The sequence below is a fragment of the Mercurialis annua genome, linkage group LG6, assembly GCF_937616625.2.
Source record: "Mercurialis annua linkage group LG6, ddMerAnnu1.2, whole genome shotgun sequence".
Taxonomy (NCBI): Eukaryota; Viridiplantae; Streptophyta; class Magnoliopsida; order Malpighiales; family Euphorbiaceae; genus Mercurialis; species Mercurialis annua.
In genome coordinates, this window is record NC_065575.1 from 7,605,257 (window position 1) to 7,629,390 (window position 24,134).

A 24,134-nucleotide genomic window follows, 5' to 3' on the forward strand; every position below is an offset into this window, starting at 1 on the left:
TTATTTCATTTGTTTTAAATTGAACTAAAACTTAGGCGGATAAAAAGAACAGATAAATTATATAAACGCAATACCTATAAAATTTTGTTGATACTATAAATTTAATCAATCAAAAATTAATTTTTTTTACACATTTTTCATGTATTTTTTTATAATTACAAGATTTCATACCTTCTAATTGGCTAGGTAATCGATCAAACTTATATTTTTTTTCCATCATTAGTATATAATTAAAAGAACTCATTAGATTATAATTTTAACACGCTAGATAATAATCTGTTAAAATTATGCGATCAATTCCTTTAACAAGCGCAAAATATCCATAAACACAAAAACTCACAAGCTACTCGAATTTATGCAAATAATATACATTAAATTAAAAGACACTACCACATATGGAGTGCTAAATTACATTGTAGTTTGTAGAAGACACCTCCACATGGAGTGCATATACATATGCCAACAAATCCAAATTAAAGTTAATTAATTCTTTTTTCTCCTATTCAACAAATAATTATAATCTTCTACTAAAATGTAAACTATTATAAGCAACTCTCGGGTATGAGTAGTCCAGTGCTGCTTCCTTGAGTGTTCTTACATGAAGAAGTTGCAGCCTTGTTCATATAAGTAAGCCTTATATCTTGTAATCTTATTCCTTTGCATGGATTACTTCTGCTGCATTCAAATGTCACTGCCTCCGGTGTCCCTGATGTTCCCTTTATGTTCTTGTATGTAATTTGACTAATTTTCACCCCAGAACTCTGTCAATCAAAAGAAACATATCACAATATTAATCGAAATAACTCGAATTACAATTTGAATTTAAACTCGAGATATCGTAGTTTTAGGAATAACTCGAATAATAATCGAGCTACATTAGAACTTAGAAGTGTACAAAAATCAAAATAGCCAGGGCTTCAATTTATTTTAACTTTGAAAGCGGAAAAAAATTCAGTTTAGTTTAAGTACAAATCCAAAGAAACAAATAAAAATCAACCGATTAATTTAAATCATTTAATTTTTTACAAAATTAAATGAACTCGATTCAGTTTAATTTGCTTTTAACCAACAGCACAGCTTTAAACAACAATTAGACTTGTTTTTGAGCTGTGCTTGGATGAATTGAGAAAACATCCCACCATATGGTGGGACGCAAAATGAGGAGGTCCTAAGAAAAAAAATTCAAAAAATACTTATCGGGGTATTTTGTATTTTCCTCGATTAAATTCCGAAAATTTCATTTAATTTTTTTATTATTCGTTCTTCGTATTTAAATGTGAATTGAGAGAATTCAAATATGAATTTTAAAATTAGAAAAAAAAGTATTTAGATAAAAAAAAAAGACGGTACCTAATAATTTAAGGACCGTAAATAATAGTCCACTTTTACAATAGTCACAATATGGCATGACTAACTAAGAGCATCTCCAATGGGATGCTACTTTTTATGCTAAATTTAGCATGAAAAAGTGTTAAAATGCTATAGATAGCATAACATTTCAAATTTTACTCCAATGCACAAAGTTAAAAAAAATGTTTTAATTATTTATTAAGATAATTATCTCTTAATTTTATTAATTGCTAATTATTTAATAATTATTTAATTAAATATTTTAAACTAAAATTTATGTAATATTTTTTTTAATTTAATAATGAGTTTTTCAAAAGATATAATTAAAAGAATCGATGAATTATATAAAAATAAATTATTTAATTTTTTTATTATATTGATGTATGGTCTACTATTAAAAAATCAAATCGATGTTGTAAAATTAAATAGAAGCACAAAATTTAAAATGAAAAAAGTAAAATAAAAAAAAAATAGATTAAAATAATAAATGCAAAAAATGATCGTGGTAAAATTGTAATTAATAGTGAATTGCTATTGGTTGTTGAATTTTAGCATATGCTATAGTCTGTGCTAAATTTAGCACGTGATATAGCATATGCTAAATTTAGCACAAACTATAGCACTGCATTGGAGATGCATTTTAAGATTAAATGCTAAATTATGGCATTAGCACTTCATTTTAGCATTGCATTGGAGATGATGTAAGATTGGGTTGATGGTGCTTAATTACCTGATTAGGACAACCAATGTTGTCAGGACAATAATCCTGGTCAATAATGACCGGGTTCTTCACATTTTTCATAATAATGTTTTGGAAGAGAATGTTCCTCACAAAACTGGTACTGGGCCTAGCCCATGTCTTGATCCTTACACCATTATCTGATCCTGTGAATACTGCATCTGTTAAGGTTATGTTTTGGACTCCATCTTCTTTGAATTGTCTGCCCAAGCTCCCAATGCTGCCAAATTCAATAAATAATTTGTTTATATTAGATTGGTTGCTAATTAAATCAAGATTTATCAGTAAGGTTGTTTGGATCAAGTGATTGGAAGACATGAAATACCCTTTTCTTTTCTAAAAAAATACATCAAAATGTCTAAAAGTTCCAAAGGTGAATTTTAAAAAATTATTTGAAAAAACTGTGCTAACCAATCCTTAAAGTAATGATAAGTATTAAGTGTATATAATTATGAGTTTAAAATTAAGGGAAATCCTATTTAAAAAAAAAAAAAAGATCATAGACCACGAAGCCTAGAGTTATTCAATAGCCCATGTATCCTCCCAGCCCGGCCGGATCCGGCCCAGTATGATCTAATTTGAACACTTAATTGGTCCGCCTCCAAATCCATATTAGCCATTTCTTTTTGTACGAGTTTGAATTTCTTTTATAAATTAATATACTATGTAGTTCCAAAAAATATCTCAAATTTATAAGCCGAATTTGATAATAGATGTTATATTCAAAATCGAATAAAAATCAGGTTTCGACTTGTATATAAAAGGAATTTCGTCCGGCATGACCCTTCTAAATTCGTCCAAACTCGACCCATGATCAAGTATAAGCTCAGGCTCAAGAAGCAGCGGAGGATAGACATACCTGATGCCGTGGCCTGGGCCACACTTAATATGGCTCATATGCAAGTTCCTGGTGCCAGGACCGATTGAAATGCAATCGTCTCCGGTCTGAAGCGTACTTCCGGTAATGGTAACTCCAGTTGATGTCTGAACATGGATTCCATCTGTGTTGGGACTCTGGTCTGGAGCTACAACCTTCACATTTCTAACTACAACATTGTTGCAGCTATTTATTACCATGTGTATTGACTGACTGTTTATTGATGTCAACCCACTTATGTACACGTTGTTTGCCCAGTTGAATGTTATAGACTGCATCAAAATTTAAATCAATATTGTGAATTAATTTGATGATAAGAAAATAAATTCCTTACTTCGTATAAAATCTAATATTTAGTTCACTGGAGCAATAAATAAATATTGCAGACACAAAATACTCATATGTTTTAATCAAAATTTAGTATTATGTGTGATAAATAATTTTGTATCTTCCTTCAAATTTATCGTTTTCTATTTTATTATTACAATTTTAGTAGCTAGCTTATTAGTACTCAATTTTGCAAATTTTAAATTACAAGTAATCTATTTGGTTTACATTATAAATTGTCCACTAGGAATATTAAATATTAAACTAAAATTAAGGTCAAATAGCTAAAACCATACTTTGAGTAGAGTCAAAAACAATTTTTTCATATACATTATAAGAATATTTTATTCTCAATATTAAATATTTGATGGAATCTTATTGTTTTCTTCCCCAACTAAGAAATTATTAATTACACTTACCCTAGCTCCAACAGGACAGCTCTTCCCAGAGTTCCGACAAGCCCAAAAACCAGCACCTTTAGCATCAAGAGTACCACCAAACACAGAAATATCATTAACTTGAATGAACAAAATCCAATACCCTGAATTTCCCAAAGCTCTATAATCCGTCGGAGCAACAATGGTTCCGTCAATCTGAACCCTAATTTTGCTCTTGCATGGCCCTCGAAATTCTATCGCCTTTATCAAATACCTTCCTTTCGGAACATAAACAGTTGATGAAGTACGTGAATTGCACGCAGATGACCATGCCATGAGAAATGGCTTTGTCGAATCAGTTTTGCCGTCAGGTTTCGCACCGAATTTAAGTACATTGAAAGAAGTTTCAGCAGTTGATAAGTAAACGAAGAAGAAAAAAAAAGAGAGTAGTGTGATTTTAGACATTTTTGGAGAAATATGGTGTTTTTTTTTTGTCAAACTGAGAATTATAGTTGGATGATACAAAAATGGTAGTTATGGAAGTTAATATTTATAGTGTTGGTAAGAGAATTATTAATTGGGTTATGAAATATGAAAAGTGTTGGTTGAATTAATTACGTATGATTGTTTATGTAGCCGTCAAGTTGAATATGCTTTTTATTTTTAATTTGCACGTCTTCATTTACCTAGCGAAGATTTGTACGGTGACATGTGATAAGTTAATGAATCTATGGAAAACTTTAGCGTAGACATGTGATAAGTTGTTGACGATAATCATTGTTTGAATTTAAGTGTGAATGGTTAAAAAACTTAATTAATTAAAACTATTGTATTCTTAAAAAAGTACGTACTTGATGGTAGCAGCATTACGTGCCACATGGAGACGAGGAAATTTATGTAATGAAGTTTTAATATAGTAGAAGGAGTACAGAAACTTGGGCAAAAACAAAACAAAAAATTAATGCACATTTTCTAAGTAATTCATATGCATCGCTATATGATACTCATTCTATCTTTCCTTTTTGGGAAAAGGGTCATTTATGCCCTTAAGGTTTGCCTATAGGATCAAACAAGCCCTCAACGTCCGGAAAGGTTCAAATATGCCCCCAACGTCTTGAAAAATGAACAATCAAGCCCTCCAATTTTGACAATCAGGCCCCCATCGTTTCATTTATAAGTCAAAATGGGGGCCTAATTGTTCATTTTTAAGACGTTGGGGGCGTATTTTAACCTTTTTAAACGTTGAGGGCTTGCTTGATCCTTGAGGCAAACGTTAGGGGCATAAATGACCCTTTTCCCTTCCTTTTTCTTGTTTTAAGTTTCATTTTATTCTTCTTATTTCATCAAAAGATTTAAAAATGAGTTAATTATAAATAAAAATAAAAATAAAAATAAAAATTTAATATATGATATACAATCAAATAAAATGATAAAGTCATTAAAAAAATAATTGACAAAGAAAATATAATACCATATAGTTAACAATATTCTAATATTACAATTTTTTTGGTTACATTCTGAATTATTATAAACTGTATTACATCTTAGTTCAATTTGTTATTAAATATGTTAAAAATAAATAAATAAATAATAAAATTAAAATAAATAGTGAAACATGTAAATGCTATAAAACTCGAAATGTAATCAAATTGAATAAAAAAAATACCCAAACCGGCTGATTCTATTGAATTATTAATTAATTTTATGTAATAAAGTTTAATTTCAATTATAAGCACGATCGAGTAATTAGTAAATTTAAATATGAGGATATTAAACTCTGTAACCTCTAAACTTTTATCAAATTATAGAAAGGCCACTAAATAAATGTTTCTTATAAAATGATCACTGTATTATACTTTTTGTTACAAAAATGTTTCTATTGTTATAAAAAGAACACTAAATTTTTCGTGAATGATAATAAAATCATTGGGTTATACTTTTTGTTACAAAAAGATCACTGAACTATATCTTTTTTTTTTAACTTTGATGTGTCACGTAAGTAAAAATATTGCATTTTAACATGAAAACGGTACGTTTTATATGGGTGAACTCTTTTGTAACAAAAGCTATATTTCAATAATTATTTTATAAGAAAACATTTGTTTAGTGATTTTTTTATATTTCAAAATATAAACGTAAAGCCTAAATATTTCTCAAGCTCTAATTTCAAAATTAAGATTTTGAATTTAGAATGCGACTTTACAAATTGTATAATGCTAACTTTAATAACTGCCAATGCTAAATAACTTCACGAATAAAAAAATATATCAAAGCATCACTAGAGAAACTAAAAATTCATCAAATAAAAATGAAATATGAATAATGGTATAAAGATGGTGGGTTACGTAAGAGATGAGATACAACGTTGGTGTTGGATAGAAGGCACGTGACAAGTGGAGGAAACCCGGAGAAGTGGCTGCCGGGAATGTTGCCGATTTTAAAGCTGTTCCAATCATTTCACATTAATTTGACAATTCCATTCTTCCATATGCATAAGTTTGTCAAATTTATTTCTTCTTTAAAGTTAATAAACAAATGAGAAATGACAAAAAAAAGTACAACTCCTAACTTTTTAAATTGTAATTATAATATCAACTATTTATCGTGGTTAAAAGGATTTTATTCTTTAGTGATTTAAAACCAATTTAAAATATAAAACTCTAACTATTAACTTCTTACTATCAATGTAAATATATAATTATATTCTACCTCAATCAAAAAAGATTATTTGTGACAAAAAAATCCAACTCTTTTTTGAGGAAGATAATTAACTACCACAAAGAAAGACAAATACATTTGTTTAGAGGAAGAAAAACATAAAATTCACAATATATAATTTAAATATTAAAAAATAAAATAAAATAATGAAAAGTTAAATGTGTTTCTAACTAAAAACAAAATTTAATATTTATTGTTGAATTGAAATATTTAAAATTATTTTTACAATACACGTTTATTTAGATATGAATGATATTAATTCACTTTCCCAAAAGACATTGTTCATACAATCATTTTTCTCTCATTATAATTCAAGAAAATGTTGACTTTAGAAGAAAGAGTGCTATAGAAATGGTTAATTTTAGAATTGAATGATTAGGCTGCGATGAGATTTGTAAGGCAGAGGACGTACGTAATTGCCTTGATGATCACGTAAATAAGTATTGTTTGGCATAATTAATTTGGATAGACTTTGGATTGACCTAATTAAATGAAAAGGAACTTCATTTATAAGTAGGTGTTAGCCATGTGCTTAAGCAAAGTCAAAATTCTCATGTAGTATAATTAATTTCAAGAAATTAAGCTAAAACTGATCAGAGTTTATTCATGACCTTCTTGTTTTACTTATTTGAGAGGTCATAAGCTGCTTCTTAGATTCATGCATGTACCGTTTTGGCGGCTAATAATACTATTCTACTTTTTAAATAGAGGAAAAAAATGCACATATGACCTTAATATTTTGTCATGGGTCTACTTTGGCCCTTAATATTTTTTAAAGCGTAAATATGATCTCTTTTCCTTTAAAATCTCATGATATATAAATTCTAGATAAGTGTTATACAATAAAGCTAAATCAACACAAAACTAAACTACTATGTTTAAAGAGAATAACTGAATAAGTAACTGTACGTAATTTTAACTTTCTGAACTAATTGATGTGCTGTTTTATTAAGGTGTCTGAAAACATGTTGAAGTCGATACTCTTGAAGCTTGGATAAAATATGTCAAATATTATGACAGATACCCCAAGTCAAACTTACTAAAACAATATTAGAATTTATCGACTGAGTTACCTGGAGAGCATCACCTTCAAAAATTAATCTCTTCCAATCTTTAGAAAGTGCCCAATTCAAAATTTCTCTTAAAGCTAAATTTTTTAAAATTGTTAGATCCCAAATATGGTGATAAAAAGCATCAAATCTGTCAACAACTATACTCGTACTATCTATGACCACCACAACAATTCCACCAGAAGAATTTTTTGTTAAAGTAGCTGATAGGAGTAAAATACTCCTATTTACTAGGGTTGTTCTAAGCACTTTTATGCCATATTCCTTGTGTTTTGAGATGATTTGAGTGCCTTATTACGTGCTTTACCTTTTCAAGGCATTTGAGTGTCTTTAGAGCGGTTTTGGCTAAGGGAAGCGGAAGAATCGTCAAGGAAGTAAAGAAACGGAATCTTTGACAAGCTAGAAGCTTGTCTCGATCGAGACAGACACAAGAGGAAGTGTCTCGATCGAGACAAGGTCAAGATTTCAGGCAATAGCTTTTGGGCTACAAGTGTCTCGATCAAGACACACTCCTTTAATGAGTGTCTCGATCGAGACAAGAGATAAATGATGGGCTCAGATTTCGAATTTTGAAGAATCAAGAATTAGGCCCACTTTCTTATTTGGCCAAACACTCATGTAATAGGATTAGGGGTGTCAAAATGGGTCATGACACGATAACACGATTCGTCTAACCCGTAAGTTTGGCGAATCCGGGTTGAGGCTTAGCGGGTTTGTGTCGAAAACGTGTCAACCCGTTTATGACACGAAATAAATGGGTCGTGTCACGGGTTGACTCGCGAACCCATCTAACCCACCTAACCCGTTTATAAATTTTATTATTTATAATAATATAAAAATAAAATAGTTATAATCATAAAAAATATATAATAAAATTACTAAATTAATTATATTAATATAAAAATAAATAAATTATATTAAAATTTTCCAATTTGAAAATTAATTGATAAATTCGAGGTTAAAATTATATTTATATGATTTAAAAAATTCTTAAATGTTAAGTGGGTTGTGTTTTATTTTCTTTTTGGGAGTACTATATAAACTCTTTTATCTCTATTTTAGGATATTACCTTATTTTGTAACAATCAAGTAGAAAGTAGGTAGAAATTCCTTTTGCTCTAGAGAATATTTCTAATTTGAGTGTTCTTGATACAATTTCCAGATTTTGGGATTTATACCCACTTTAATGCAAGCTTTTATGATTGAATCTTCATTATCTTGTTTATGTTAATCTCTACTCTCTAATTAAGGTAATCTATCTTACTTTTTTTTTTTTTATGTTTATTAGTTATTATCTTGTGATTAATGTTAGAGTATGGTTGGCTAAACTCCTTAAACTCCTTGTTTGGAGGTTGTTAATTTAAGTTGTTAGTTGATTGGGATTGGGTTTGACTTGTGTTTGTTGTGGTTATGTGCTATTAATGCCTAGGTTAGTGTGATCTATTAACCTAGGATTTTGGTCTAATTAATTAGGCGAGGGTCATTTAATTAGACGGAATTGACTAATCACGAATCTAGGACCTAATCACGCGAGGGCGGTTTAGGGAATAGGTGGTCTTTTAAGTTTGCTTAATTAATTGTAATTTGCTACCTTAGTTGATATCTCATTACGCTGGGGCGATTTAGATATCGGTTAATTAGTTCATTGCAATTTTCCTAGTTTTAGACTCGAGAGAGCGGAACTTAGGGCATTTGAATAGCTTGACCCAAAGCCGGCGCCATTCAACAATCCTGATTTCTAGGATACTTCCGGCTAAAGTTAGCAACCCTTGAACTTACAATTATTATTATTTTAATCTCTTAAATATAACTGATTGTGAGTAGTTATTTGTTAAATTGAGTTTTGTTACTTAGTTAAGTGTTGTAGTTGTTAATTAAAAGAAAACCAATTGCTTTTCCATTACTAAACGAATTAGGAATTGAACGAAAATCATTCTCGCTCAACCACTATCTCTGTGGGTACGATCACTCGGACTTAAAGTTCACATTATTACAAGTTGTGAAGTAAAATTTTCAACTGTAGCTGCGTTAAAATTCAATTTGATCATACCTATGTCAAAACTTGTTAACGGCATAAAATTAACAAGTGAAGGGACTGATTTTTTTCCTCACAATTTTAATACCCCATAGTTTTGCTGACAGCAATGACATGTAACTAAAAAAGCTCATAAGACGGTGGCATGACATAAAAACCGTGAAAAGGTGCATATATGTAAGGGTGTGCAAAAGCCGAATTGAACCGGAAAATCAAACCGAACCGAAGTTTTAATATTGGTTCAATTTTTTAGTTAAAACAGTTTGATTTGGTTTTTGTCAACCTAAAAATTTGATATTCGGTTTTCAATTTTTTTTAGGTTTTTGCAAACCGAACCGACTGAAAAACCGAATAACAAATTATTATTTTTTTGAGAAAATTAAAATTTATATGTTTATTTATACTTTTTAGTATTTATATTTTTTTAGTATTTATTCTTTATATAAATTAATAAATTTATTATAATAGATAAAATATACAAATAACATATGTAAAATTATTATTAATCAATATTTTTTAAATTTTTTATATTAAAAAATTGAAAAAAAAAATAATTAAAAAAATTGGTTTTTAACCGAACCGAACCGAATTTTTTAGTTCGGTTCAATTTCGGTTTTTGGTCTAATTTGGAACCGATTCGGTTTTGAATTTTGGCCTATTTTCAATTTTGGTTTTTTCGATTTGGTTCGCCGAACTGACCGAAACCGACCGATGCACAAGCCTATATATATGAATATATGACTCTAATATTTTTCTATGAGTCTACTTTACTCCTTAATGTTCCTAGAAGCACAAATATGACTCAAACATTTCTTTTCCTCACAATTTTATCACCCGACTTAACGGGTGTTTAAACACATTTTTCCTTAAATAAATTATATGGTTTATTATTAAAGACCTAATTTAGTTTTATTTTTGATTTTATTTATATATTGAGGAAAAACATTTTTATGATATGTATAATAAATTATTACTATCAGACTATTTCTATATACACAAAGTAGGATCGTAAATAAATCAAACTATTATTAACATAGTTTTCCACTTTTTCTCTCTCAAAATTTTACTCTCTCTTCTCTGTAAAATTTTACTCTCCATTCTCTCTCAAAATAAGCGTCACATAAGTAATAGTTGGACGTAATTGAAACGAAATCATGCGTTTTAGGACAAATTGGATAAAATTGAAAAATTTGGATTTTTGTGAAAATTTCATGAAAGGTTTGGCCTTTTCTATTCATTTGACCTTTTGATAATTATGGGTTGGTTCGATTCTTTTGCCTGATTACCGTAGCTATGTCCAAAAAGAACTGCTTGAATGTGCCATCGATAGTTTGGTTGATTACCTCCCGCAAGGTGGGTCAGAGCTCCCTCCTTAGTTAGGTTCGGGTGTTCCAAGATCCTTGGAAGTGGATGGATGATGACCGTCCCGTTTGTGATGTGGCTACCGGAGTAAAAGGATTGTCGCTGGATGTTCCCCGGATGTCTTGGTTAAACGGGCCTTTTTTTTTATTGTAGAATCAGGTGGATTTTTCTTGGTTTCCATCATCTTATGATTCAATCACTAAATTTTTATTGGAAATAGATTTCCACAGACGGAAATGATGGATATAGAGATGCAGTGAGATATGATTCTATTGGATCATTTTAGGTTAGTGACTGTGTCAGATATCCTTTATAAGACAAATAAAAAAAACGACAAAGGATAAACTTTGGGCTCTTAGTTCCGAGTTCACTTTGATACTTAAGTCAAATGGTATTGGTTGAGGGTAATGAATGTGTAAAATGTAGTGGAATAAGATCGTTATTTTTTATAAGCTTTTCCGTGTGTGTTTTTTTTCTTTTAAGCGTTGTGGAATTTTATGGTTTTACTGTGTTCCATCAATTACTATAAAAAATATTTTCTTAATTTTACATATTAAATGAATTTTCTAGATAAAATAGTTTTAATGTTATGGACGAACTAATTTTTTGGTTTCAAATAAAGATAAAAAAAATAACATTAACTTCAACAATTTAACTTCTAAATTACATAAGAAAAAAAAGGTTAAATTATTGAAAGAATTTAAATTTAACTATAACTAAAAATGATAAATTTGAAAGTCTTAACTCGGTCTAAAAATTTATTTGGCTAGCTTTGCATAGTAGTCCCATTTTTAAATTTTTAGTGACTCATTTTATTATTTCAGTGAATTTTTTTTTGTGCTCAGTATGTGGGATGGTGGAAACGTGAATTTATATTGTTGTTTACTTTAGGTTCGCTAGAAGTTTTTGGTGTGAGGTTCTATATAGTTGGATGTTGTTTGGACATTTTCTAGTTCAGTTGTGTATTTTGTGATATAACAATATGATGCCAATGTGGTCTAGTTTGGATGGCTAAGGCTAAGTGCATCAAGAGGTTGTGGGTTCGAACCACGCCTCCGTAACTAACAAACTAACAATTGAGACTTTAAATAATCGATTATCATTTTTGACAAAAAAAAAAACCACAATGACATGAGATTATTCCTAGAGGCGCTTATCGAAAGTTGTGGAAGATTCTTTGGTTTATATTGGCGTGGGAATTATGGAAGTACATAAATAATAGAGTTTTTGAAAATTTTGTTTCAAACAAAAAGGGGGATCTTCAATTGTTTATCGAAGGTTGTTTTTCTTTTAAAATATGTAATAAGAATTTTTTTATTCGCGGCTTTTTTTAAAGAAATCCTTGTTACATTGTTTTTGTCTTATTATATATTTGACCTTTTCTCTTAGTCGTAGTCTCTAATTTGTCAGTTAATGTGTATTACTTTTTGTGAGTTTTGAAAAAGAATTTTTTGCCACATCTTGTGTCTTTTAATATAATTATTATTCATAAAAGAAACTAAAAATGATAAATATTATAAACAATATATGAAATAACCCAAATTAATTTGTGATCAAAATTGAGAAATAACATTGCAATTATCAAAATTATGGTGGTGTTTCAACCTCAAAAAGAGGTAATCATGCATTATACAAACAGTAAAACTAAATACAAGAAGATAAATAGAAATGTCTTAGAAACAACTTTTAGGAATAACAAATCCAGTAGAACTTCCATGCGCATTGGTGCAAGAAGAAGTTGCAGTAGCTTTGTTCAAATATGTTAGTTTTATATCTTGCAATTCAAGTCCTTCACATGGAGTGCTTGTACTGCATTTGAAATTCATTGCTACTTCTGTGGCCGATGTTCCTCTTATGTTCTTATATGTCACCCCATTTATCTTCACTCCTGAACCCTGCAATTAATATAATTAAATTTATTTGTGTTGATTTTTAAAAATACTTTTAAATTGCAAATAATTAAAACACACATGAAAACTAAAATTGTTCTTAACATTTTAAATTGGACTAAAATGGTCAAAATAGAAAACTTTTGGTGGGATTTGTAAAAGGCAAAAAAGATATATTGAAACATTAGACCATAAAGTTTTCACAATGATAATCAATTAAATTGTATATAAAGTTTATTTAGAAGCAAGTAGAAAGGAAATTGATAATTTTTTTGATTGGTTTACTTACTAACTTCCCGGAAAGTTGTATTTTAATTTTAATTAATTAAAATTTAAAGACGATAACTAACTACTCCCCAAATTATCAAAAAAAAAAAAAAAAACTAGGCTAATTAAATATAAGGATATAGTCGTATTTTTTATCAAGTTAACTAGGCAAGTTCTACTTATCTAGGTTTGGTTAGAGAAGTCACTTTCCTAATTAAAGATAGTCAAATTGCTAACTTTTCGAGAAATAACACGTATAATTGAATCAAGTGAGAAAATTTTGCTACTTTCCGAAAAGATAAACTTCCCTTGCTCACTTACGCTCAACCAAGCTCGAGAAATACCTGATTAGGGCAACCATGGCCAGTGGGGCAGTAGTATTGATCAATAATGATAGGATTATCAACATTGTTGATAATGATGTCGCTGAAATGAATGTTTTTGACAAAAGCTTTGGATGGTCTGCCCCATGATTTTATTCTTACTCCATTTTGAGTCCCTGTAAATGTTACATCTCCTACTGTCACATTTTGTACACCTTCTTCATTTTCATATTGAGCTAGGCTCCCAATACTGTTAGAATAAAAACAATGATCAATCAGAAAACTCATTAAATTTTTTTATAAAATTTAACTGATTATTATATATCTTTATTATCAGAGAAATTCAAAAAAGTTAAAGGAGAACCTGATTCCATGTCCAGGGCCACAGGAAATGTGCTGAATCCAGATATTCTGAGAGCCGGGGCCTAACGAAATACAGTCATCCCCCGTAGCTATGTTGCTGTCTCTAATGGTGATTCCAGAAGAAGATTGCATATGAATTCCGTCTGTGTTGGGACTCGAATTTGGTGCAATTATCTTCAGGTTTTCAAGAATCATGTTTTGGCTTTCGTGTATTGCTATGTGAAACATTTGGCTGTTTATGGACGTTAATCCGTTCACTGATACATCACTTGATCCCATGAATGTTATCGACTGCGTTTTTTCATCGAAATTAACACATACGATATCAGAATAAGATAATGATTTATTTTCTCAAGATTTCATAGTATTTCTAATTTGATTGAGATAAGTAATTGCATTACAAGGAAATGCATCTATCAACAATAATTTTTTTTTTTATAATTGAAAGAAAAAGATATTGTGCGTCGCACCTTGTTTAAACTTGAATTAGGGCGTAAATGAGTCTACATCTCAACTCACGAGTTGCTTGAAATTGACTTGACTCAACTCATGAGTTACTTGAGTTTGACTCGCAAATACTTAGTATTGACTTGATGCTAATCGAGTTGAGTTCGATCTACTCTAGTCAATTGCGGAGTCGAACTAGTAAAACATCGAAATAACAAACAGGTTTGCAAGTTTAATAGAATTTTAATAAGTAGAGTTTTTTTTTTATTATTACACGATTTTACAAATGCATATTTGAAATAATGCCCATATAAAGTTTAATTTAAAATTTTAATTTTTATGCGGATTCGAGCCAAATCGAATTTGATTCTTAAGTACTTTTTCGATCTCGGAGTTCACACTCAAAAAATAAAACTAAACCAATTTTGAGTCGAATCAAAATTGATCTTTAACTATTTCGGATCACGAGTTCAAATTAATCAATTAAAACTCAATCGGGTTCTAGTCGAGTTTTGAACTTTATACCCAAAACAAATGATCAATATATCAAAATAAATGTATAAATAGACATATACCTTAGCTCCAGCAGGACAAGATTTTCCAGAATTCTTGCAAGCCCAAAATCCAGACCCTTTAGCATCAAAAGTGCCACCACGAATGGTAAGCCTAGTAACCTTATAAAACAAAATCCAAAATCCAGAATTCCCAAAAGACAAGTAATTTGGTGCAATAATCTGCCCATCGATCCAAAACACAATCTGGTTTTTGCATGGACCATTAAACTGTATTTGTTTTATCAAATAATTACCCTTAGGAACATAAACTGTGCCTCCTTTTTTTGAACTACATGCACTCAACCATGCCCTAGAAAATGCCTGGGTTGAGTCACTTTTCCCATCTGCTTTTGCTCCAAACCTAATCACATTGTAGTCTGCTTTTGATTCTTGAAATAAAAATGAAATGAAGAGCAAGAAGAGAATAGAATATATTATATTTTTGCCCATATTTTGCTATAGTGATTATTTTATGATAATTACTATTGTATAAGATCTAATGAATATTGAGAGCAGATGATGGACTTATTTATAGTATTGTCCTAGTCTTGATTCGAGTCAATTAACGGATCAATCTAAAATCTCAAACTGTGGATTTTATTATCTCTAACTCGCCATTGTGCTCGTATGCCTATTTAGTTTAAAGTCCGAATCAGCAATTTAAAAATTGAACCGGTGGCCGAACCGGTAATGGCCAATGATTTGCAGTTCAAACGGTTTTATTACAAATTCAAGCGCTTGAATAAAAATAAAGAATAATAAAAAATACAATTCAACGTTATATATGGTTTTTTGTAATTTTCAAAATAAAAATAAATGAATTATAATTAAATTTGTATGAACCAGACGCATTTTACGGCTAACGATTGGTATGACGTTTTTTGTTCAAAGCGGTTCAATCGAAAGTCTAATTTTTAGTAATGAATAGAAGACCTTCGATTTATGGTCAAACTGGTTCAACCGTTCGGTCCGGTTTAATCATGTAGACTTTGATAACATATCAAGTAACCAAATCAATTCACAAGTTTTAACTTTTATGTAAGATTTTCAACTATATTTTGCTGTTTCTAATAATTGGTTAATTTGCTAATGATTAATGATTTATTAGGAAATAAGTTAATTACATGTTACCATTCATGCTATATAGTATGTTGTACGTAGATGATATGTTGGTACGATGATACTGATATGTTTTTTGAAGAAGTCTGCATTTTAATGTTTAAATAATTTAGGAACATGATCTACAACATATATGGAATTATATATCAATATCTTCAAAAAAATTAGAAAATATGTCATACATGATATATATATATATATCATATACTCTACGTTATCAAACAAATAATTATTCTCTACAAATTTTGGAAACTTGTATGAAAAATGTACATTTATATTATGACTATATTATTGCCTAAATAATGAGATTGGGAAAGTTTATAAAATAAGGGAAACAATATATCTCAAAGTATTATTTTCATTTTACCAATTATTTTGATGATTTGAAGGGGATATAAAATTGCTAATTACTATATAAATATATTACATTTCCTTAAAGAATGAGATATAAGAGATAAAGAGAATATGCATGATAAGGGAAACAAATTCTCATTCATTTTGGCGTATGACTTATGCGGTTTGGGAGAAATTCTTATGTAGACTCAGTCCACCACGTCATCTGTGGATTAAGCTTATAACATAATGACACGTCATTAAAATGATGGCAATCTTGTAATACTACTATTCAAAAGTGTAAATGAGTAATAAACGAATTTACAAGATTGTCATCATTTTAATGACGTGTTATTATATAATAGGCTAGTACACGGATGACGTGGTGAACTGAGTTTATTTAAGAATCTCTTCACGGTTTGGTAATTGATATAATCTGGTAATATTTTAATTTCTTAAACCGAATTGATTTCGGAGATTCTAAAATTGGAAATACTAAAAGTCAAAGTATATTCTTTTTCAGGACAATTCGATTTGGAAATTTGATAATTTTAGACTGGTTCAATAAATTATATTATGAGACAATATGGAGATTCGGATATTTCATTATCAAATTTAAGAAGATTTAATTATATTGGTCAAATTGTATTATTAAGTGATGTAAAATAATAAAATAAATTATAATATTATTCTTAATTCCTGTTGTTGGATTGGGTTCGTCCATAACGGACCCAACTCCATAGCCCAATCGATTAGACATAAATTTGATTGAAAAATGTAGAAAAATTATTTTATAATATTTGTTCGGAAAAATAATTTTTGTTTCTTCCAATTTTTAACATTTTTATATCATTTCTTTAATACCTGTTTTCATTATTCTTTAACCTTATTAATTTATAATGAATACTCTCTTTCATTCTAAATATTATTTTCTTATTCTTTTTTTTTACTTTCCTACATTCATCGCATCGCTATTCGCCTTCATTTCTCCTCTGAATTGTCGTCTTCCCGCTTCGTTGTTCCACTGTACTTAATTTTAGCAAGTTTTCTCAGCTCATGGTTATTATAATAGTTTATTTTAGTTCCAGATCTAAAAAATGTTGCTATAAAATATATTTGTACAATTTTTATTCTCTTTTTCTCTCTGAAGGAAGATCAATAAAATATTTCTCTGATATTGATTGTTGATGTTTCCGTTCATGCGCTACTAAACCGCTCACAGGATCTTAGACACGTTTCGTCCCTTTTTGAGAACACCTTTCAATTTGAAATTAATTACGGTTGACTATCTCAATTTCAGACCTAAAAATTTGCAGAAAAAATTGATTTTCTTAAGAAAAACGATTTTATAAAAAAATAGTATTTTGATAAGAAAAAATATGTGTTTTTATATTTCATTATCATAACTGTATCGTAACATTATCATAACGGTTCTGGGACATTTCTTTTTCGGCCCGGTAGAAAAATAATAAATGACTGAAGCATCCAATAACGATTTTCAGAGATACCGCTCCGAGTGACGAGCTAGTAATTCGTTTGTCATAATTCGAATGAACCAGATCGGCGTACAACAACAAACTTGAAGTACTGAAGCGTATTTGTCGCAAATAACTCATGAAAATCTAAAAGGATTATGATAAAAGACTAAAAAATTGGACTAATTACAATGCCTTCGAAGATTATGGGCCAATTTAGTTTGGCGAACCAAATTGCCCAAAATCTAACCTTAGTAGCAGCGAAGGCCTTTTCGAAATAATCAATCAAATCAAACTTCTACGCTTCTGAACATTAGGAATCAACTGCTGGACAGCGTTCTACGCATGATTCAAGTTAATGAAGTTCTACACTACTTTTTTCAAATGGATAAATATATTTTAAATTTTAATTCAAGTTAATGAAGTTCTACACTACTTCTTTCAAAAAATAACCTATAAACCGCCTAATTGTTTTTTATAATAAAATTATTATGAAATTTATTTAAATATCCAATAATAATTACAAAGGTTATATTGCTAACATAATTTCCAACAAATGTGGATGACTAAATAAAGAAAAAATAGATGTCCTAAAAACAAGTCTTAGGAATGACAATGCCAGAAGAAGTTCCATGTGCATTGCTACAAGAAGATGTTGCAGTGCCTCTACTTAAATATGTAACATTTATGTTCTGCAATTTTAGACCATTACAAGGATTGCTTTCACTGCAAATGAAATTCATTGCTATCTTCGAAGCTGATATTCCCTTTATGTCCTTATATGTCACTCCACTAATCTTCACTCCTGAATTCAGCAAAATTATAGTATGTTGGATTCAGTTTTTTTTTTTTTAAAAAAAATTTAAATAAGTTGCATGTAATGTGATTAATAATATTTGGTTTAATATATAACTTGGACCTTCATATTTAGTTCGGTTTTTAACTTTGACTTTAATATTTTTTTAAAATAGGCACATAATTTTATTAAAATATAGCAAAATGCTACATCTTTAAATGTTTTTTTTTTCGTTACACATGTTGATAGTCCACACGTGGCATACAGAAAATCCAATTTATACCTTTTATATAACATTGTATTTCAAACAAAAAATGCCACGTGTATACTTTTTTCATTTACATCAACATAAACGTCAAGGAAGGATATATCTTATTAATTTTTTATTATGTTAAGTACCACTTTAAAATAAGAAATTATTAAAATCTAAATTAAAAATAGAACCTAATATACTAGTTAAAAAACAAAATATCTTAAAAAAAACACCAAACTTTTAGCCTCTTTTCAATTACCAAGGTGCAAATGGACAAGGTCGGAATATAATTAAGGAATAAGAATGGATGATTTTTTTTAAAACATTTTGGGTAGTTAAAATTGTACATTTGGCTATAATGTTTTTTTATTAATTACCTGATTAGGACAATTATTGCCAGAAGGGCAATACTTTTGATCAATGATGATAGGATTATAAGCATTTTTCAAGACAATGTTTCTGAAAATGATGTTTTTAACAAAACCAGTAGAGGGTCTGCCCCATGATTTGATTCTAACTCCATTTTGAGTTGCTTTAAAAACTACTGATGTTACTGTCACATTTTGTACACCCTCTTCTTCGCTTTGTTCGGCTAGACTGCCAATGCTGTTACACAAAATGGATTTATCTGATTAATAACTAAATATCAATATATATAGTTAATTGATATTTACTCAAAATGAAACAAAAATTTTATGACATCTAAAAAATATTATTTTTAAACATAATATTTTATATATCCGCAATTTTAATTTTATGACAAATATATCTCCAAAAAATTTGGATAGTTTATTTTGTCAATTTGGCAAGTTGATAGAATTATATTCAAAATTTAATTAAAATTATAGATTTTTTCTTTTTTTATCTTGACTAATTAAGTAAAATCATGTAAGCAATCCACGTCGAACCATACGCATTTTAGATATAATTGTTTCAATTCGTACAATAAACAGACTATACAGCTAAAATGTGTCTTTATAAATGTGTATGCCAGATCAATCAAATTATAAATAGGCTAACTATACAATATTGAACCCTCATATATGATTCTATTTTTTACTTGAATCCTAATATTTTTTGTTTGAAAGTGGTATCTCACGTTATTAAAAAAAAAAAATGGACCCTCCGTGACTCATGTTGCATGGATAACCATATACGTGGTATTGACAGAGGGTCCAATTTAAATTTTTACATAACGTTGACTTTTCAAATAGAAATAAATTATTCATATTCTCATTAAATAAAATGTCAGAGATTACGGTAAGAAAAAATATATTAAAAAAGAGTCCATTTTGTAATTAATAGCATTGAATATTACTTTAAAATATAAAAATCATTAAGGTCCAATTAAAAATCAAATCTAATACGAGAATTAAAATTTCACATTTAGCCGTATGAATATATAAATAATTTTTATCAAACAACAACGTCCAAGAAGAAATAAAATTGAAAAACAAAAAATGAAAGAGAAATTAATAAAAGAAAAGAAGAAGAATTAAACCTGATTCCATGTCCAGGGCCACATGCAATTTTTTGAATGCTAATATTAGTGGAGCCAGGGCCTAAAGAAATACAATCATCTCCGGTCCTGAAGGTGCTAGTTCGGATGATAATTCCGGTGGAAGATTGAATATGAATTCCATCGGTGTTAGGACTTGAACTGGGTGCGATGATCTTTAGATTTTGAAGAATAATATTGCGGCTTTCGTCTACGGAAATGTGAAACATTTGACTGTTTATCGACGTTAATCCACTCACCACACTGTTGTTTGAACCCACAAATGAAAGCGACTGCATTTTTCAAATTTAATCCGTTATTATCAATGTAGTTTAACATTTGTTTATAACAAGCTAATCATGATTAATGATTTAGTGTTTGTACTGTATAATTATATTATAGTATGAAAGATTATTCTGTTTTTTGTTTCTTATTTTGAGTAATTCATTATTTAATTATTTTTTTGATCCTTCAAACGTAGCTTAGTGGTAAAAATATTAATTTGATTTGAGAGAATAAAACAATTTGACAGTTTTATTCATCAATTTTTCAATTTGTATCAAGTGTATGCAAATAGTACATTAAAAAGATGAATTATTTTATGAATAAATTAGTCTATAATTCTAAAAAAAAAATTCGTATTTTTTATTTAATATCAGATAATTTATGTTGCTATTGTAAAAAAAATGTTGCTATAGTTTATATAAACTATGTTGCTTAGTAGGCCAAATGACCAAAAAAGCCAAACTCTTTATAAATGTTTCATAAAAGTTCAAAACTTTCCATTTTATCCAATTTGTCCTGAAATGTATGATTTCGTTTCAATAATGTCGAACTATATAATTTTACTCATTTGACGCCTATGTGGCGCTAATGTGGCATTGCCACACATCAGCGCCACATAAGTAAAATTGTATAGTTGGACATAATTGAAACGAAATCATGCGTTTAAGGATAAATTGGATAAAATCGAAAGATTTGGACTTTTATGAAACTTTCGTGAAAAATTTAGTTTTTTTTAGTCATTTGGCCTAATTAGTATATAATTTTTTTACAAAACAAGTACATTTAAAATTGATTTTGTTGTAAATTTTATATATGATGGACTATTACTCTCTCATAGAAGTGAACTACGCAATTTAAAAGTAATACAACTTTTACAAGAGGAGTCCATAAATTATTTGGTCCAAAATATAAGGAATAAATTAAGCATATAATATACAATTATATATTGAACATATGATATACGTACCCTAGTTCCGGGAGGACAAACCTTTCCACCATTCTTGCAAGCCCAAAAGGCAGCACCCTTACCATCAATTATACCGCCATTAATAGTAACACCACTGACCTTATAAAACAGTATCCAAAATCCAGATTTCCCAAAGGACCAGTAATTCGATGGTGCTACAATTTTCCCTGCAATCGTAAACAAAATTTTGTTCTTGCATGGACCACTAAACACTATCGGTTTCACCAAATAACTGCCCTTCGGAACATAAACCGTCGCCGGTCCGACGGACTTACATGCAGACGACCATGCCCTAACAAACCCTTGAGTTGAATCAGTCTTGCCGTCGGGTTTTGCTCCAAAGGTTATTACATTATAGGCTGCATTTGATTCTTGAAAAGAAACTGAAAATATGAAGAGAGCACAATAAAACAAGATATTAGCCATTGATTATTCTTGTTTTTGATTTATGAATTAAGTTGATGGATGGGATTAGATTGATGGATTATATATAAAATTAAGTATTACTCTTAATTTGGACCGACGTATTGTTTTAGTTTATGATTTTGTGTAAAATAAGCTAAAGACATGTTACCTTGTCATGTTAATCACGTATGTGATATGAAGTACAATGATAATGAGTTGTTTGTCAATTTTTTACGCTAATATCCGTAAATTAATGATTATTTTAGGTGACACAATCCTCAGAAAATATGACATAAAGGATGGAATTGATATTTATATTATAAATAAAAAATATATGTATTTCATTCAATAATTTAATATTGTGTATCAATTATATGTTCAAATAATAAGTAAAAAGGAATATAAAGTGTAACTAATAAAAGTTAAGAATAATATTTTATTTAAAAGATAATATTTCTATTAATTAGAGTCGCAATTTTAGTAATTCTAATACCGTTTTAGATACATTAATTTATTTTAATACATTAAAAATCTTTTTTTGTTATAAGGATACATTAAAAATCTAAACCTTGCCGTAGGAACTAAATTTGGAATATGTTATGCGTAATAGTAGCCGATTTTCATTTAAATCATTCGATGATAGTAAAATAAAGGTAGGTTATTATAATGCAACATTATTATACTGCGTACGTAATTTGCACCTAGCTAGCGAGAAAGTAAAAGTAAGGCCAATATGGTGATTGGTGAAATTCGTTTTCCATAAGTTACAATAGAAGTCCATTTTCATTTATAATAAATTAAAAGTCTAATTACTTAAAACCCCCAAATTTATAGCTCCTTTTCGATCCTACATTTACGTTGAAATTTTGTCAATTTTTTCTTATTTCGCATTTTATTATTTCAATTATACCATAAGTTTTTAATTTTTGTCAATTTTTTTTACTTAAATGATGAAATCACTTAATTAACCATCTTTAAAGATAAAATAAAATTTATTTTTATTCAAAAAAGTAGAAATAAATCCTTTATTTTTAAAAACTAACTAAAAGCATAGTCAAATTAAAACCAATTTAAATTTTAAATTAATTTAACTAAATCTAAATAAATTTTAGACATGTACAATTAATATATGCTATACATGGAGAATGTTTTTAATTTTTTTTCAAAAGAAAAAAAACGTCAATTTAATATTTCATGATACAATTGAAATGATAAAATGCGAAATAGGGTAAAATTGACAAGTTTTCAACGTCAGAGTAAGAAAGGGTTATAAGATTGAATTTTTTTAAGGTATTAGGCCTAAATTAAATGCGTCCATAATTATTTCTATAAGTCGGATAGAATTGAGTCGAAAACTAGAGATCCAATCAGATTAAAATTTGGCAGGTTTTAACAGAGAAATTCTTAAATAAACTCAGTTTACCACGTTATCCGTAAACTAGCCAATCATAGTATAATACGTCATTAAAATAGTGATATTATTATAATTTTGGTTGTCATTTTTTTACATCTTAATCCTGATATTATCAGTGTTTTCAAAACCGGACCGGAAATCAAACCGGCTTCATCGGGGGTTCATGGTTCGACCGGTTCAACCGAATTTTTTTAATTATAATAAATATTAATTATTTAAATTAGAAATACATGTTTTATAAATAAAAAGTATGATAAAATATTTATTATAATTAAAAAGTTAATTATAATAATACTTCAATTACCAAGTAACATGTTACATGAGTAAAATTTAAAGAGATGAAAAAAATAACTGTTCAGACAATTAAAATTTTCATATAAAAATATCAAAATAACTAAATATAAATTAAAATTTAGAGATTGTTCAGTGAGAAATAATTTTTAGTATCAATTACCCGTCAATATTAGATTAATTTTAGTTAATGCTAATTTATTTTATCAGTTTTTTTAGGCCAAACTTATCTTGAGATCTTTAAATTATATAATTCTTGATTAACTAATCTCTCATTTTTATTTTTACCCTTGTAAATCCTTAAACTATTTTATCATCAATTGGGTCCTTCTTCAGTCCCTTAGAAGGACTTAATTGATTAGAAAAATAAAGATGAAAGATCTGATAATAAAAAGCTGTACAGTTTAGATACTTCAAAAGGTGTTTGACCTTTTTCTTAACATAAACAACACTTGAATAAATTTAATTAAATAATTACTGTATATAATTAAAGTTTTTGATTTATCAAGAAATTAAAACAATCTATTCGAAGAGTTAATAAGTATTATAGCGCATTATTCATATTAACTACAGAATAAGGTGCAATAAAATGAATGATTC

The 24,134-nt window shown here is 28.7% G+C and overlaps 3 protein-coding genes across 3 annotated transcripts; all 3 read right to left on the bottom strand.

Annotated features, from left to right (window-relative positions):
• Positions 1-352: 352 nt before the first annotated feature.
• LOC126687504 (polygalacturonase-like) lies at positions 353-9,533 on the bottom strand. The gene is made up of 7 exons (XM_050382064.1): positions 9,509-9,533; positions 7,462-7,661; positions 4,522-4,604; positions 3,713-4,169; positions 2,949-3,238; positions 2,081-2,309; positions 353-761 (listed from the first exon to the last, which is right to left on the bottom strand). Exons 1-7 carry the CDS (start codon positions 9,531-9,533, stop codon positions 543-545), a joined length of 1,503 nt encoding a protein of 500 aa, XP_050238021.1. The 3' UTR covers positions 353-542.
• A 2,995-nt stretch (positions 9,534-12,528) lies between these two features.
• On the bottom strand, positions 12,529-15,148 carry LOC126654041 (polygalacturonase-like). Its single transcript, XM_050348078.1, has 4 exons — positions 14,720-15,148; positions 13,699-13,988; positions 13,356-13,584; positions 12,529-12,750 (listed from the first exon to the last, which is right to left on the bottom strand). Exons 1-4 carry the CDS (start codon positions 15,146-15,148, stop codon positions 12,529-12,531), a joined length of 1,170 nt encoding a protein of 389 aa, XP_050204035.1.
• A 2,945-nt stretch (positions 15,149-18,093) lies between these two features.
• On the bottom strand, positions 18,094-21,888 carry LOC126688303 (polygalacturonase-like). Its single transcript, XM_056106402.1, has 4 exons — positions 21,425-21,888; positions 20,176-20,465; positions 19,051-19,280; positions 18,094-18,436 (listed from the first exon to the last, which is right to left on the bottom strand). Exons 1-4 carry the CDS (start codon positions 21,848-21,850, stop codon positions 18,216-18,218), a joined length of 1,167 nt encoding a protein of 388 aa, XP_055962377.1. The 5' UTR covers positions 21,851-21,888; the 3' UTR covers positions 18,094-18,215.
• Between the last annotated feature and the right edge of the window lie 2,246 nt (positions 21,889-24,134).